The sequence below is a fragment of the Micromys minutus genome (genome assembly GCF_963924665.1).
Source record: "Micromys minutus genome assembly, chromosome: 13".
Classification (NCBI taxonomy): Eukaryota; Metazoa; Chordata; class Mammalia; order Rodentia; family Muridae; genus Micromys; species Micromys minutus.
Window position 1 is genome coordinate 48,651,801 of NC_137982.1, and position 17,130 is coordinate 48,668,930.

The following is a 17,130-nucleotide window of genomic DNA, read 5'->3' on the forward strand; positions in this document are numbered from 1 at the left end:
TGTACCAGAGTTCTGACACCCACTGAACTTATTAGAGATATTATTTAGTCTTAAACTGATATTTTCTAGATTTATATGGTCTTGTCTTTACAGGTTAATTTGATAGGGAAAAGACTATCCAAAGAAAAATCGCTTTGAAAAACAATCTATAATCATGGTATTTCCCTAAAACTATGGACACCTGCCAAGCTGCCTCAAGTTAGAAGAAAGCAGGTGGGGGTCAGAGGCAATGGAAATCCCCAGGGATTGTCCACCGGATGTCAGGAGAATATGATCTGCAATGTTTTCACACAAATGAAAATGCCGATGTCCAGGTAAACCCCCAACAGCTTACAACTGTTCAGCATTTTGACTCAAGATGTCTCCTGATATCAATTTCATCTGACGAGTAGAGTTTGCTATTATTTAGCTTAAAAAAAAAAAAGTGCAAGTAGACATATGGAAGTGTAAGACACAGATCAACAGTACGCGTCCATGTGATGTATGAAATTGATGGGAGACAAAGGAAGCACCAACACTCATGAGCTAGGACCATAAACGCCACACAAGTTCAAGCCATGAGCGAAACCGTTCTCCTTCCCTATCACTAAGGAAAAGGGGGAGTCGGAAGAATGCCCCATGGCGGCACAAAGAGAGCATGGAGTCAGATGGAGAGGCGGCCGTGAGGCTTTCGTGTGGCTCAGGCAGCCTGTGAGATACCTTTCAGTGGCGCGGGCTCCACTTTTTCCACAACCTCGGGTTTCTCAGGAACTTTCTTCTTTGAAACAGCTTTAAAGAATTTTAAAGCACACAGTTTCATTATTTGTATCCTTAATCTGAAGCAAGCGATTTTTTAACCACAAGAATCAAAGCCAAGCTTCTCTTATAACCAGAAGGCATTAATAACAGCCAAGAACAGCCACCAAAGAACATTCAGAAAGAAGCCCGTAAGGCAGGAGAGCCAAGTGCAGGTTTGCTCCATGGCTGGCTTGTTATATCGACCAGTCAAGAAAGAAGAGGATTTCTAATCCTCACAGAGGACATTATACACCAAGGGACCTGCATTCAAATATGTGTCCCCATAATACATCAGTCAACAGATGGGTCACATTCAGAGGAGCCCGATTCTCTTGTCACCTAAAACCCAAGAAGGTTTCAACGGGGCAAGAATCACCCAAAGTATCTCTAAAATGATTCTGACTCTGTACATGTATAAACACTTATGAGAACTCCTTATGTAAGAGTATACCTGAACATTTCAGATTAGAAAACTTAACATAGCAAACAAGATAGCTTTAAACAGAAAACTAAATGTATATTGTATAAAACATATGATCAGAAAGCATGCCTGTGAGATTTAAGATATTAAACAATACTGTATCAACTTAAAGGGAAGAAATGCAGAAAGGATGAGGGAACTGTGATAAAGAGGTGCTAGATATCAAATGCACTAAGAACACACTTTCCAGCTACACTGAGAACCATATAGACCATGACTGGCTTTCTATTAGGCTTTAAAAAGGCAGAACAGCAGCACTGAGGCTCACACACTCTTCTCATGGTATATGCATCTCCCAGCTGTTGGATACCACACAGATGCTACTTATATTTCAAAGAGCATGCGGTTACTTAAGAACTAAGTTTTGACTCGTACGTAAGTGTATTCACTGCAGTGTTAAAAAGATCTTTCAGAGATGCCTTAGACATTCCACATGCTGACGACCTCCATATGCACAGCAGTCACGTTTTGAGATAAAAAGCCTTCCATTCCACAAGGAAAGTTAGTTGGGTACCCCCCCCCCCGTCTGATACTGGGGCAGCAGGCATGGCTTCAGAACATAACCCAGGACTGGGGACAATGTAAAAACCCTCTAGTTCCGATAGCATGGCCGTGACTGAACACGGGTACTCCCAGCCGCGATGCATTCCTTGGAAGCAGCCATTTCCACAGAAGCAGGCTAGCAAGGCAATAGAGGCGGAGCTTTGTACCTTTAAGTTGGAACATTTTCTCCTTCACATCTTCCTTAGGCGGAGAAGGAGCACGTGCTGGGGGTCTTGGTTTGAGTTTTGGTTTCTCGATAACTTTCTTTTCAGGCTCAGGTTCTTGAAAGAGTATTGCAGGAGTGTTAGTCAACCAACGGTTCAGTAGACAGTGTGTATACAGTATGCACATACAGTGAATGATGCAGACATTTATATCTGTATGAAGTAAAGTGTGTTTTGACATAAAACACAAAATAGCACTGTATACATAGGTGATAACACATGTCACAAGAAATTAGCAGAGGCATCACCTAGATGAAGCATGTTTACATTAGATAGAGCACATAGACCAGACGCACACATAGAAGAATGTCTTACATACAGGTGGGAAGACTTACTATACATAAAGGACAACATAAATCACATATAGGTGAAGATGAAGAATAAGAAACAAGTATGATGATGATGATTTAAATCCAGCGAACTGGATACCTTGTACTGGGATTTCTTCTGGCTGTGGTTCCAGTTCGGGTTCTTCAGGTGGAATAAGCTTTTCAATTTCGCGTTCTTTAAAGAATGCCAACAGAGGATGTAAGATCATAACATAAAGGTATTCACACAGACGCACAGAAGTTTAACATAGATGCAGAGAGTCACAAAACAAAAACACACAACACGTGCAAAGTGAGTCCTACAAAAGAGAGATTTCCATTTTTCTGTTTGTGGTGTTGGGCATTGAGCCAGAGTCTGTCTCCTCCTCCTCTTCCTCCTCTTCCCCTCCTCTCCCCTCCCCTTCCCTCCTCTCCTCCTCTTCTCTTCCTGTTTTTTTGTTGTTTTGTTTTTGTTGTTTATTTTTTATAAGACCAGATCTTACTATGTAGATCATGCTGATCTCCAACTAGCAGGGACTCACCTGCCTCTCCCATTTGAAAGCTGGGACTAAAGGTAGGCACCACAAGCCTAGGGTTTAACTTATGGTAGGGAATCCTCACCACTGAGCTACATTCCAGCCCCCAGATGTTAACTTGCCTACACTTGAACTTTCTGTCAGTGAACAATCTATCATTATGTTGGTGGTAGATGAGCTGACTTAAAATTCCCTACTGGCAATCATTTGGGGATCCAATGTCATTATTCAAACTCTGCATCAGTAAGCAGAACCTTTCAGAATTGCTAATTTTCATTGAGTCTAAGCAAATGAAAGAATCTAATTAAAAAAGCATAATTATTTGCAAAAAAAGTGGGATGCTCTTATATACAATTTAAGCGGGAATGCCACCGTTATCTCTGCATCATTAAGAAAAGCTCCCAGGATGTGAAAGACAGACATTTCTGTATGTGTATACCTTCAACAGGGGGCGTCTCCTTTCTACCAATGGTAATGGTTGCTTTCTCTTCATAGACTGTCTCCTCAGGAGTCTCTTCCACTTAAAGACAGTGATAGTGTTTTAGGTTGGATTCAGACTAGAACCCCACAACTGCCAAGTTATACCTTACAACACTTTTTTTCCAGCTATATTAAGACATAAATAGAGTCAACACATGTGACAGACGACACATCAGTAAGATCCACCGTAAGTGGCAGTAACTAAGGCCAAGTGACGAAGCCTTGTTATCTTCCCAAGATGTAAAGAGCACCATGTACCTGGGGCAGCAGGTGCCTCCGGCTCTTCAGGCACAGGAACAGACTCTTTCTTTTCTGGAGTAATTTTCTTGGGTGCTTCCGGCACTTTAAAGACATTAATTTTGTTTACCATTAAGAACTTAGAAGATGAACAAGATTCTTTCAAAGGCTGGCAAAGAACACAGTGCAGAGGGCTAGGACCCTGATCTCAGAAGATGCCATGGGGAAAATGGCTTCTGAGTCGTGGCAGCCTTTGGGTTATGTGAGTGCGCATTCCTAGCCTCTCTTGTTGGATCTTCCTATGATTTACACGTAGATATTCCCCGCTAGACTGACGCTGACAGAAGAGAGAGCACTCGCTTTATCTTGTCTGGGAAAACAGTCCTGCAAATGTAACTCTTATTTTTTTAGTACAAATGACCTCCAGATTGATATCCGTAACTTTAACCCTAAGATCGTCAAGCATATTCCTAACTTCCGTGCCTGGAAAATAAAGAATCCGTCCACTATTTCTTTCTAACAAGAGCCCGGAACCCAGAGGATTATTTTCTCGGCCACTTAACCTCAGTTCCCACAATCATTTTGTTTTCTATAGTCCAAGTCTACTCATTTATAGTCTGCAAAACCTTTGAAGTCTCCTGCTGCAGATGCGTACAAAATGGGAAAATATTATTCATGCAAAAAAAAAAAAAAAAAAGCCTTTCTATCTGGTGCTACCTTTCAAGATGGTCTATAAATCCATACCCAAATTACACTTTATCGGAGAGTCCCTGAACTTAAGAGTTCTTTCAATATACGCACCCCCACATTTTTCTTGTTTCTGTATGTAAAAAAAAAAAAAAACTATCAAAATATCCATCAAAATAAAAACCGGTTCTTCCTTACAACTTTCTATGGTCTCTCTACCTGAATCTTGGTCTGTGTTTCTGCAGATCGCTGTACTATTTGGAATGTTATCACTTCCTACCTATAGAGTTGTCTGAATTTCCTAGCCTTCTGCCATATTTAAGTTGTTTGGAGATGGGGGCATGTTTTACATGTTCTAAAGCATCATCATCTTGATAGTAATATGCGGTCCAATATGGTAAATTGAGCAGCTGATGCCTTTGCTAGCCCTGTAGCCATGGTCTGCATCAACACAAGGATCAATATCTCCATCTTGTTGGTCTCTTGTCACTGTTATCATTCCTATGAAATGTGCTTTTACATGAGCTCCATCTTTTTTGTCCTAAGAAGTGCTATCAAATGCCTAGTGGTTGGAGACCTGTGTCTCTTCCCGACAGATACCTTTTTCTGGCAGGACGTCTGGTTTTTTGGTGACAGGCACAGGTTCTTTCTTGACTGGAACGAGTTTCTTCGGAACCTCGGGGACTTTGAAGATATTAGTTTTGTTTTAGAGAGACAGTTCAAGAACATTTCAAGAGTAAAAATATCCATAACAAATGGAATAGTTTAGGTTTGATAGGAACAAACAAGGGTAGTTTTGTCCCTGGTTTGTCATAAGGAAAAGGACTCTAACTGGATCCCGCTTCTAGACTAAGCTTTTAAAAATAACACGTCAGATGGTGACGTGAATACCTTCAGCTTCTGGTGGTTCTGGCTTCTTAACGACCGGAACTTTCTTCACGGGCACAACTTTCTTTGGCGCCTCAGGCACTTTAAAGATATTAGTAGTGTTTAATATAAAAGTATAAGATGTTCACGTTAGCTCTACAAGTCCATACAACACTGTAACATACAGACGGCAGTACACAGGCACAGCATAGTACACAACACAAGCTGTGTACTTCAAAAAGCACAGACATCACATAGACATGTCTTTTAATATAAGTACCTTTAGGAGGTGGAGCTTCTGGTTTTTTGATGACAGGAAATTTCTTTTCTGGGACAACCTTCTTAGGCTCTTCAGGCACTTGAAGAAGAGGAATTTTTTTTAGAATCAGGTATTTCCAGGCACAAAGCAAGTGGGAAAAAAACTCATTTAAAAACATGCATTTTTATATGTGGGTAGACAGTAGATTTTGGTAGGTAGGTAGCTTTTAAAATTCTATAGATTTTATAAGTGAAAATAATGGCTTCTTTTGTTTTGTTGTTGTTGTTTTGCCGCCAGTGCTTTTCATAAAGAAGGTAGGAGATGGATGGCATGTGATGTATAATCCACACAAAAACAAGCAAGCACACAATCCTGCCTATGCAGCAGCCTCCGACTGATACCTGGTGCAGGTGGAGGTGGAGCTGGAGCTTCGTATTCTTCCTCTTCTACAGCAGGGACTGGCTCCTCCTCTTCCTCAGCAGTGACTTCTTCCGGTTCTTCATATACTTTAAAGATATGAGTCAATGGTATTTCAGTGTGTGAGACCAAATTATAAAACACACAAAGAATACCCAAGGAAATCTGAGTTCTTCCCTCGCTGTATTTTTCTTTTTTTCTTGTTTTTTTTTTTTTACTAAGATGGCTCTGTCCAAGCTGCCTGACTTCTGTTCTGGTCAGAATGCTTGGGAAAGCTCTTGCTTTCTGATGCCATTCACACCCACCAATGTCCCCATCTCTTTGTGTGCTTCAAAGAAGAAGCCTTGCTCAGTCCGGGTCAGGGTGACTGTGACCCATGGCTTGCATAACTAGTGTTGACTGTCAGTTTGAGGTCAGAGCTAATTTAGATGATACAAAGGAAAAGCATGACCAAGGAAGAGGGAGTGAGGGGAGAGTTAAGAAGATAAAGTCTGAGTTACAAATAGCCATAAATGTCAAGCTCAACAGCCCAGTGTGTACCTTCTGTGGGAGGAGACTCCACTTTCTTGGTGACAGGAATGGCTGGCTTCTCTTCAACGGCAGGTTTCTTGGGCACCTCTGGCACTTTAAAGGTAGTAGTCAGTTTACTTTCAGGTAGTCAAGAAGCCAAGACATTTATGTCATTTTGACATTACATTTTGCCCAAATAACCCAGGGACAGATAGATCCAAGAAGAAAATTGGCAAGGTCAGTACCTGTACTTGTATCTCCACCTAATGGGCAGCAAAAGGAGGGCTATAAAGTATTATAAAATGATGATTGCCAAACTCTTTAGTGTTTGTGGACAAAGACATCTGCCTTTTGTCTTTTAAAGGAGCGATGTTTTTTAAAACATCCTGTGAGCCCTAAACTCCCAGAAGCACTTTGAAAGGCATGGCTATAAGACTGACAAAGAGTTTGACATTAAAAACAGTGGAGACCGAGAGGGAGTACCTTTCTGAAGCGTCTGATTACTGACATGTACCTTTGGCTGGTGGGGCTTCTGGCTTTTTGGGAACAGCCACTTTCTTTTCTGGGACAACTTCTTTCGGAACTTCCGGCACTTTAAAGATATTAGTATTGTTACATCGTGACCCAGGAGCACTGGTCATCCACCACACACACACACACACACACACACACACACACACACATACACACACACACACCACTGTTTAAGAACTGAAGACCATTCTAACTAGCCTCTGTCCGGTAATCCATCTCCACAAGTACCTTTAGCAGGTGGAACTTCTGGCTTTTTGGGAACCACAGAAGGCACTTTCTTTTCCGGGACAGCTTCCTTAGGCACTTCAGTTGCTTTAAAAGATGTTAGTAGGTTTTAACATGTAGTTTCAGTGATGTGGAAGTGATTAAGAACAGACTTGGAACAAGGCATTTCAGAGAAGCTAGCCACTGCGAAAATACCTTTCGCTGGCGGGGGTTCAGGTTTCTTTACAACAGCAGTGGGCGCTTTCTTCTCAGGCACGGGCTTCTTGGGTGGCACTGTCACTAAAGGTAGGAGAGTTTATGCTTTAAAGCAGCAAAGACTAGCAGAAGAAAGCCCAACCAGCCCAGCACAGTGAGGACCGGAAGGGGGGAGACACTCCAGCAGGCTTGCCAAGTACCTTTCGGAGGTGGAGCTGGTACTGGTTCTTCCACAGCCTCTTCTGGAGGCTCTTCTGGAGAAATCTCCTCTGCAGGTTCCTCATACACTTTAAAAACAGTAGCCTCTGTTAGTGGTAGGTTTGACTGACTCAAAAAGGACTTTTTGTCTTTTCAAAGATAACAGTTTGAATGCTGTCATTATTACCTTCAGGGGGAGGACTTTCTGGTTTGGGGGGAATGACCTCAGGGATCTTCTTTTGGGGAACAGCTGCCTTGGGCACCTCAGGTACTTTAAAGATATTAGTAGTTTCATGATTAGACCGGGTAAACACAGACAGACAATACCAAGCTTAGTGGCATGGGGTTGGGGTGGCTACCTTCAGCAGCTGGGGCTTCAGGCACTTTAGGAGCTGCTACTGGTACTTTCTTCTCAGGGACAGCTTTCTTGGGTGCCTCTGGCACTTGAAAGAGATAGTGAAATTATCCTTAGGACCAGTGATGGCCCCTGGGACAGTTTCCAGAGAAGAAGACTTAGATGCTATGGTGCCTGAGGCCAAGAGCAAATACCTTTCACAGGTGGGGCTTCTGGCTTTTTCTTAGGTGCCACTGGCACTTTCTTCTCAGGGACAGCTTCCTTGGGTGCCTCTGGCACTTGAAAGAGATTAGTGAGCACATTTAAGACAAGTGACAATACCAGGACTAAGTATTTTCTAGAGTACAAGAGCTTTGTCTTAAGAAGCCTCAGGCCAGCCACAAGTACCTTTGGCAGGTGGGGCTTCTGGCCTTTTTGGAGGCACCATGGACACCTTCTTTTCAGGAACAACTTCTTTGGGAGCCTCTGGCACTTCAAAGAGATCAGTGAAAGTCCACTTAGACTTAGAAGAGTAGTAGGCAGAAGTATTTTCAAGAGTGCAAGAGTGAGATCTCATGAGCCCTAAAGTCAGTGAGAAATACCTTTGGCAGGTGGGGCTTCTGGCTCTTGAGGGGACTCCAGGGGCACTTCCTCTTCAGGGGAGACCTCTTCAGGTGCCTCAGGCACTTCAAAGAGATTAGTAAAACTACATTAGGATGTCTGACTAGTAGCCTGAAGAGCAAGAGTTAGCTAATGTGAAACCTCAGGCCAGGAACAAGTACCTGTGGGAGGTGGGGCTGCTGACTTTTTAGGAGGCACCAGGGACACCTTCTTTTCAGGGATGACCTCTTTGGGCTCCTCGGGCACTTCAAAGAGATTAGTGGTTTTATACTTAGGTCTTATGGAGACTACAAAGTACATTTTTTGGGGGGGAGGCTGCAGAACTACAGTTTCTGAAAATATGGGTCCCTGCCAAGTGCCTGTGACAGGTAGGGCTAGTGGCTTCTTAGGGGGTACAACTGTTTTGTTTTCAGGGGCAATTTCTGGCAGTTAAAAAAGTCTAGTATGTTTGTTTTTACTTTTCACTTAGGGTAATGAGCTACGTGGACTAGAAATGTCTCCACGAACAGAAATCATTCACTCTGAAGAACAAGAATACTTAAAAATACCTGGAATAGGTGGGGCTTCAACTTTTTGGAGTGGGGTCATGGGAGCTGTTTTTTCTGGAACAACTGATTGATGAGCTACAAGCCCTTGAAAGATAGTAGTAGCTGTGGACCAGAAGTTAGGGATGGGCCATGGAGTAAAGCTTTTCAAGAGCAAACAGAGCATTTCTTCTGAAGAAGGTTTGTGTGACATGTACCTGGGACATTTATGGGTTCTGGTTTTTTAGGAGGGGCCTCTGGTCTTGTCTTTTCAGGGACAGTTTCTTGGACTTTGGGCACTTAAAAGGTATTAGTAGTTTTATATTTAGTTAATTAACAGCAATGCCCCACATTCAATAATGGGAGAGACACTTCTGAAGTTTAGTTCAGCTGACATGTACCTGGGACAGTTGTGGCTTCTGGCTTTTTAGGAGGTGCCGCTGGTCTGGTCTTTTCAGGGACAGTTTCTTGGACTTCAGGCACTTAAAAGATATTAGTAGTTTTACACTCAAGTTAATAAAGAGCGACGGTCTATGTTTGTTTTCAAACACAGTAGAAAGATTTCTTCTGAAGAAGGTCTGAGTGACATGTACCTGGGACAGTTGTGGCTTCTGGCTTTTTAGGAGGGGCCTCTGGTCTTGTCTTTTCAGGGACAGTTTCTTGGACTTCAGGTACTTAAAAGATATTAGTAGTTTTATATTTAGTTAATTTACAGCAATGCATGCATTTGCTTTTAAGAATGGAAGAGACATTTAATCTGAAGGACAGTTCAGCGGACGTGTACCTGGGACAGTTGTAGCTTCTGGCTTTTTAGGAGGTCTCACTGGTCTTGTCTTTACAGGGACAGTTTCTTGAACTTCAGGCACTTAAAAGATATTAGTAGTTTTATACTCAAGTTAATAAAGAGCGATGGTCTATGTTTGTTTTCAAACACAGTAGAAAGATTTCTTCTGAAGAAGGTCTGAGTGACATGTACCTGGGACAGTTGTAGCTTCTGGCTTTTTAGGAGGGGCAGATGGTCTTGTCTTTTCAGGGACAGTTTCTTGGACTTCAGGTACTTAAAAGATATTAGTGATTTTATATTTAGTTAATTTACAGCAATGCATGCATTTGCTTTTAAGAATGAAAGAGACATTTAATCTGAAGGACAGTTCAGCTGACATGTACCTGGGACAGTTGTGGCTTCTGGCTTTTTAGGAGGGGCCACTGGTCTGGCCTTTTCATGGACAGTTTCTTGGACTTCAGGCACTTGAAAGATATTAGTAGTTTTATCATTTAGGTTAGTGGAGACAATGGTCTACATTGTCTTTCAAGAACAGGAGGGAGATCTCTCTGAAGGCTAATTCAGCTGACAAGTACCTGGAACAGGGGAGGCTTCTGTCCTTTTGGGCAGTGCCTTGGGGGCTTTCTCTTCTGGGATAGCTTCTTGAGAGGTTTCAGGTACTTGAAAGACATTAGCAGTTTCCAAAATTATGAACTATGAAGGTGTATTTTGCGAGAATATGAGGCATACAAGGTGTGATTTTCCCTCCTTAGGGTAGGAGGAGAAAGTGAAAGACCTCGGGTGGAACATGAGGGTTTTGGGGCACAGATACCTTTTCAGACACAACTTTGTTGGAAGTTTCAGGAACTTTGAAGATATTAGTGGCTTTAGCTAGAACTATAAAGAACTCTCTAGTGACATATTTATTCAGGTTAATACACTTAATGAAACTGGTGGACAGACACTTGAACACAATTCCCCTCAGCCCCTAATGCAGGTAGCCAACAACATGTAAGGACACATACCTTTGGGAGGAGAAACTTCGGGCTTCTTGGGAGGAGCTACTGGAACTTTCTTTTCAGGAGTGACTTCCTTGGGTGGTACTTCAGGCACTTCAAAGATAATTTGTAATTTGTGTTTAGAAAAGGTGAAATCAAATGATATCTCTACCATATGATCATAGAAGCCATTTTGGATAGTCATCAACAGTTTTTACTTATATTACCTTTATCCACTAATACATTTGCATAACATATACACATTTACATATAAACATAAATGTAACATTTTGGTTAAAATGGATATTTATTTTCTGCTTAGTGTAGCTTGACCATACCTTCAGGAGGAGGACTTTCTGGTTTGGGGGGAATGACCTCAGGGATCTTCTTTTGGGGAACAGCTGCCTTGGGCACCTCAGGTACTTTAAAGATATTAGTAGTTTCATAATTAGACCGGGTAAACACAGACAGACAATACCAAGCTCAGTGGCATGGGGTTGGGGTGGCTACCTTCAGCAGCTGGGGCTTCAGGCACTTTAGGAGCTGCTACTGGCACTTTCTTCTCAGGGACAGCTTTCTTGGGTGCCTCTGGCACTTGAAAGAGATAGTGAAATTATCCTTAGGACCAGTGATGGCCCCTGGGACAGTTTCCAGAGAAGAAGACTTAGATGCTATGGTGCCTGAGGCCAAGAGCAAATACCTTTCACAGGTGGGGCTTCTGGCTTTTTCTTAGGTGCCACTGGCACTTTCTTCTCAGGGACAGCTTCCTTGGGTGCCTCTGGCACTTGAAAGAGATTAGTGAGCACATTTAAGACAAGTGACAATACCAGGACTAAGTATTTTCTAGAGTACAAGAGCTTTGTCTTAAGAAGCCTCAGGCCAGCCACAAGTACCTTTGGCAGGTGGGGCTTCTGGCCTTTTTGGAGGCACCAAGGACACCTTCTTTTCAGGAACAACTTCTTTGGGAGCCTCTGGCACTTCAAAGAGATCAGTGAAAGTCCACTTAGACTTAGAAGAGTAGTAGGCAGAAGTATTTTCAAGAGTGCAAGAGTGAGATCTCATGAGCCCTAAAGTCAGTGAGAAATACCTTTGGCAGGTGGGGCTTCTGGCTCTTGAGGGGACTCCAGGGGCACTTCCTCTTCAGGGGAGACCTCTTCAGGTGCATCAGGCACTTCAAAGAGATTAGTAAAACTACATTAGGATGTCTGACTAGTAGCCTGAAGAGCAAGAGTTAGCTAATGTGAAACCTCAGGCCAGGAACATGTACCTGTGTGAGGTGGGGCTGCTGGCTTTTTAGGAGGCACCAGGGACACCTTCTTTTCAGGGATGACCTCTTTGGGCTCCTCGGGCACTTCAAAGAGATTAGTGAGATTGTGTCTAAGATTTATAAAGACCAGCAGAATGAAATCTCTTCAAGAGCCGACTTAGGTCCTATGAAGCCTCAGGTCATTGAGGAGTACCTGTGATTGGGCGGACTGCTGGCATTTTAGGTGTTTCCTCAAGCAATTTCCTTCCAGAGACAACCTCTTTAGGAGTCCCAGGTGCTTCAAAGAGATTAGTATGTTTTACAGGTAGACAGTACAAATATCAGCAGACACACAGGAACAGTATTTAAGCCAAAGGAACCTTCATTTTTATCCCCTGAGCCCCTTCACTGTTCACAAGGACAGGTAATGACTGGTACCTTTGGCTTTGCCCTAGTAACCTTCTTTTGGTGGGATGCTTTCTTGGAGGTTAGTGTCCTTTGAGGACATTATTATATTTACACTGAGTCAAAGCAGCCCACACATAATGAGGTTACATTTACACATCACAGGCACCTCAAGCTTTTCCTGTATTCCCCCCCCCCCCCACTGCCCTCTATCCCATGAAGAGACAGTCAATCATGTACCTTTCACAGGTACAACTTCAGGCACTTGGGGAGGGGGCACTTTCTTTTTGGCCACAACTTCTCTGGGAGTCTCAGGCACTTTAAAGATATTAATATTTTGACATTTAGGAGACGAACAAAATCATTACAAACAGAAAACACATGTGGACAGAAGAAGACACTGCCTGCATTTCACACTTCCAGAGAGATCTACCTTCATCTGAAGGAAGTTCAGTTTTTTTGCGAGAAATCCGAAGTGTTTTCTTTTCAACCGTGGCTTCTTGGTAAGTGTCCAACACTTTAAGAAATTGTTGTTTTTACATTTAGTGTTATGAAAGACACCAAGACGAAGAAAGTATGTTAAAGAACTACTATTGCAAGGACCTGAGGCTTGCTAGAGCTTCATGTACCTTTAACTGAGGGGTCTCCTCTGGGTTTTGCAGGGGCTCTCTTTGCATCAACTTCAGGAAGGCCTTCAGGTTCTTAAAAGATATTAGTATTTCACATCTCAGAGTTCAAATGATTAATGGACACAGTAGACACAGTTAAATAGCTTGTAACTTTCTACAAAACACTTCTTGTTCCTTTCCCTACTCTCTCTCCCTCATCTACCAATGAACTAATATGCAAGCATTTGTGTGGTTCTTAAGAAGAGGGACTTGCTTTTCTCCTACATAGTCACTGCAAATAAACGCCAGCTTTCTCCCTCCTGCATCCACCCATGGATGGAAAAGCTCTCTGCACTGAACCCATACATCTATTACTTCTTTGTTATAGTTCCCAACGAACACAGTTTGAGACTATTTATATACTGTCTCCGCTCTACTAGGCCATAAATGATCTGAGGATGCTTGAAAGTAAGTACTAACTTTATTTTGGTTATATGCAAATTTGATCTAGTTTTATGTAAGTAACTTGAGAACCCACAGATTTTGGTATCTGGGTGGGGCAGAGCATACTGGAATTCCCCATAGCGACTGAGACAGGATTCTATATATTGGGTAAATGCTTGTATTAGAATTTTTGCTTTTGTAGAATTGTCACAAATAATTTCTAGATAAAACATACTGGAAATTCAGCTGACTTAAAGATATTAGTATATTTACATATAAGAGTTAAGAAGAATGTTAGAAAAAATAGTTTCAAGTGTTGAAGGCGGGTAATTTCTTCTTTCATATGTGTTCATGGTGACATGTACCTTGGATGGGCAATGTTTCTGGCTCTACAGAAATATCTTCAAAGGTGTTCATTTCAGGAGGCATCTCTCTTGTAGCTTCTGGTGCTTTGAAGATATTAGTATCAGAGTCAGAGGTTAAATAGTCAGTAGAGACATTAATCCCATAAAGTGAACCAAAGTGGTTTCTGTTGTTACTGGGGTCCTTCAAGGATATGAGGGGGCGTGGGCTCCTGAAGAGAGGAACCAAGTCTCACTCCTGCTTTTAATTTCCTCACATCTACCCTAAAGGGGCTCTGAGAGGATGAGCAAAAGATTCCAGATAGAAAAAAAAGGTCAAATTATTTGTATATTTTCTAAATTGTACAACATTGTATATAACACCTAGAGGTTGTGATCCTGAAGGCCTTTGGAACTTCCTGAATTTTGACTTATCTAAAAGTCACTGAAGTTAAAAGAAAAAGAAGTATGATGCTTGAAAAGCACAGGCCAGGGGACTAGAATGACTTGTCCTTGGCTCTAGGATGGTATCACAGGTAAATCAACTTCACATCAAGTCCTGAGTTTTCAGTAACATTATTTCTATGACACTCAAGACAAACTTGAAGTCAACTGTACGGCCATGCTTATCTGGGTGGTGAGTTTTGTAGAAAAGTGTTGTGGTAGCTCCTAACAACTAACAACTGGATTTTTAACTCTATGGAAGGCCAAGGCACTGCCACGAGGAACACGACAGAACCTCTGTCACCTGGTGTCACTGATTCCTGCTTTAGAGGCACATGAGTCAAGCCACCATCTAGTTGTAGAGTTACGTATGCTGCGATGCTTTCCTGTTGCTTCTAGCTAGCCTGGCTTTTGTTTTTATGACTAATAGTCATTGTCCCATTAAAGAACACATCTGAGTCATATTTGGACATCAAACATTTCATGTTTTCTCTGCAGTTCTTATAGATAAACTTTAAGTTCTTTCATGTGTGAGTTTTCTTCCTTCTAAATGGTTCACTCTACACAATCAGTTGGTTGAGCGTAACCCTTGGGTTGCCATTTCTTTGGCATCCACAAGGTTTTAAAGAGATTAGTATGCTCACACACGTTAGCCAGAGCTACAAATGGGACAAGAAACTTGATGTTCTCCTTGCTTGTACCTGATGGCAGCAGAGTTTTTCTTCTTTTGGTTGCAGGAGGTCGCTTCTCCGTCAGCACATCTTCGATGACTTCAAGGTCTTTAAAGATATTAGTATTTTTTAAAAATATAATTGAGAAGAGGCAAAAACAAAGACACGGATGCACAAAGGTAGCTAGGCAAATAGACTTTAGGTTAGAAGGTTTATCTTCTTCGAATAGTCTGTCTTTGCATACAGTCTGGATGAGCCTTGATTTGTTTGGGGCAAGTCCTAGATAGTTCCTTGTCTTGGGCATTTCTGAGAGATGCTTTAAAGATATTAGTGTTTTAGAGATCGGGACAATACACACAAAACATGGAACATTTGACAAACACAAGATGAAAGGTTTTCTTGTTTAGAATCTCATGACAAGAGTGTACCTTCAGGTGAGGGAGGTTCAGGAATTTCAGGAGCAGCCTCATATGACTTGAGCTCTGGAAACGCTTCCCGGGTTGTTTCAGACTCTTTAAAGATATTAGTAGGTTTACACTTAGATATTGTAAAAGAAAAACCAGTAAATGATATAACGTATAGTTTGGGGATCTTAAAGCCAAAAATAAGCATCTATGTTTTGAAGCAGTTGAAATATACCTTTGAGTGCCAGGGTTTCCCTTGTCTTATGAATGGTCACATATGTTTTCTCTTCTGTAACAACTGTTTGAGGTGGTGCAGGCACTTAAAAGACACAGGTGCAATAATATTATGAACAGTAAAGAAAAATATTATGTTCCTAAAGAGAGGTCCCAAGTGAATTGCATTCAGATCAGTTGGTGGTGCTCAATACCTTTTGCTACTTTGAGTCTGGCCTTCTGAGGATGAGTCACATGCTCTTCTTCTATGACTGTCTCTTCAGATGCTTCATAAACTTTAAAGATATTAGTACATGTGTAACTAAAAGTGTTTCAAGATAGATAGATGACGGTACTAAGACTTACATGACACATTATACACGTTCATCCCCCAAGTTCAAAGTGGTGCATACACACAGATTAGTGACAAGCATGAACCAAGCAGCAACGAGTTTCATTCCCAGTTTTAGGATGAAGGATGCTTAGAATTGCTTCATGATTATGGTGACAAAATTGAAGAATTTACCAGATAGGGAGCACATAATTTATTTTTTTTTTCATTTTACCTCAGGGAAGTCATCGGTGTCATTTTTAAATTCATGTGTCCATTAAGAATAGAGATGATGTTGAGTTGAATATGGAAAATCTACTTTCTGTATTTGACCTATCAGAATCATGTGGTCCTCTGCACTTCTAGAAAAATACTTATGCTCATTTTAAAAATCAAATTTGATTTATGGCTTTATACTGGGATATACACGTGGAAACAATTTAAAGATTAGAAGCCAAAAATGAAAAGAGAGAAGGCTCAGTGGTAGAATGCTTGACAGGAAATTAACGTGATGAAATGAATGAGAGGAAAGCATATGAGAAGAATAAATGATTCCTCCAGTGTTTATAAAGGAACCTCGTCTGGTAACGATAACCAGTTTTTAGGTTAGTACAGGCAGGAGGAGGTGATCATGTACAATGATTCCAAACTACTGTAAGATCAATTTTGATCAGGAGTTTTCTAGGTTGAAAAAAAAAGTAGAATATATTAAGCATTAGTGTGTTTACCATTTAGAATAGTGAGTCTACTCAGAATTTATATAAATGTTTGATCATTTGAGCAGCACTATTCAAACCCTAATTATTACTGTGAAGAGTAAAAAAGGTAACATTGGGTTATCTTGATTCTGGAAACTATAACCACAATATTGGTATGGAGTTGAGGTAATTTACTTCATGGTCTGAGAAATGTGAATTGCTTTGAAGTGGAGAGATATTTGTGTACAGAACAGATCGAAGGGCAGGACTTTTCTAAAATTTGATAATGTTATCAGCGTAGGACAGCTTAGTGTTTACACGGATGAAGTAAGTTCTCTTAGGGTGATGGATGTTCAGGTGGCTTCATTCTAGCCACATTTTTAGCAGGCATGGCTTTTATAAACATATTAGTAGATCTGCATTTTAATACTATGTAGACAGACACAGAAGATTCAGAACGCAGACGAAACAAAGGAGAACCACTGGCTTCTTTGAACTCACTGTATATCTCTGTGTCTTCAGGAAGAACAACGGGTAATTTTTCTTCTTGAATAATTTTCTTAGGCACCTCAGGAACTTTAAAGATATTAGTATACTAATTACTACC

At 41.4% G+C, this 17,130-nt stretch overlaps 1 protein-coding gene and 1 long non-coding RNA gene across 5 annotated transcripts in view; both read right to left on the bottom strand.

The window, feature by feature from the left end:
* TTN (titin) overlaps positions 1-17,130 on the bottom strand; it is a 266,446-nt gene that overhangs the window by 114,607 nt on the left and 134,709 nt on the right. For all 4 annotated transcript variants that reach the window (XM_080927461.1, XM_080927460.1, XM_080927459.1 and 1 more), the window contains 10 exons: positions 10,746-10,832; positions 7,481-7,567; positions 7,281-7,364; positions 7,089-7,172; positions 6,841-6,918; positions 6,357-6,440; positions 5,801-5,905; positions 5,421-5,498; positions 1,969-2,082; positions 700-768 (listed from right to left, as the gene is read on the bottom strand). In XM_080927461.1, coding sequence (XP_080783587.1) covers positions 700-768; positions 1,969-2,082; positions 5,421-5,498; positions 5,801-5,905; positions 6,357-6,440; positions 6,841-6,918; positions 7,089-7,172; positions 7,281-7,364; positions 7,481-7,567; positions 10,746-10,832 — 870 coding nt within the window. The remainder of the gene's footprint in view (positions 1-699; positions 769-1,968; positions 2,083-5,420; positions 5,499-5,800; positions 5,906-6,356; positions 6,441-6,840; positions 6,919-7,088; positions 7,173-7,280; positions 7,365-7,480; positions 7,568-10,745; positions 10,833-17,130) is intronic.
* On the bottom strand, positions 3,641-5,379 carry LOC308428892. The gene is made up of 3 exons (XR_013975313.1): positions 5,165-5,379; positions 4,874-4,957; positions 3,641-3,691 (listed from the first exon to the last, which is right to left on the bottom strand). It is a non-coding gene; the product is annotated as an uncharacterized lncRNA (long non-coding RNA).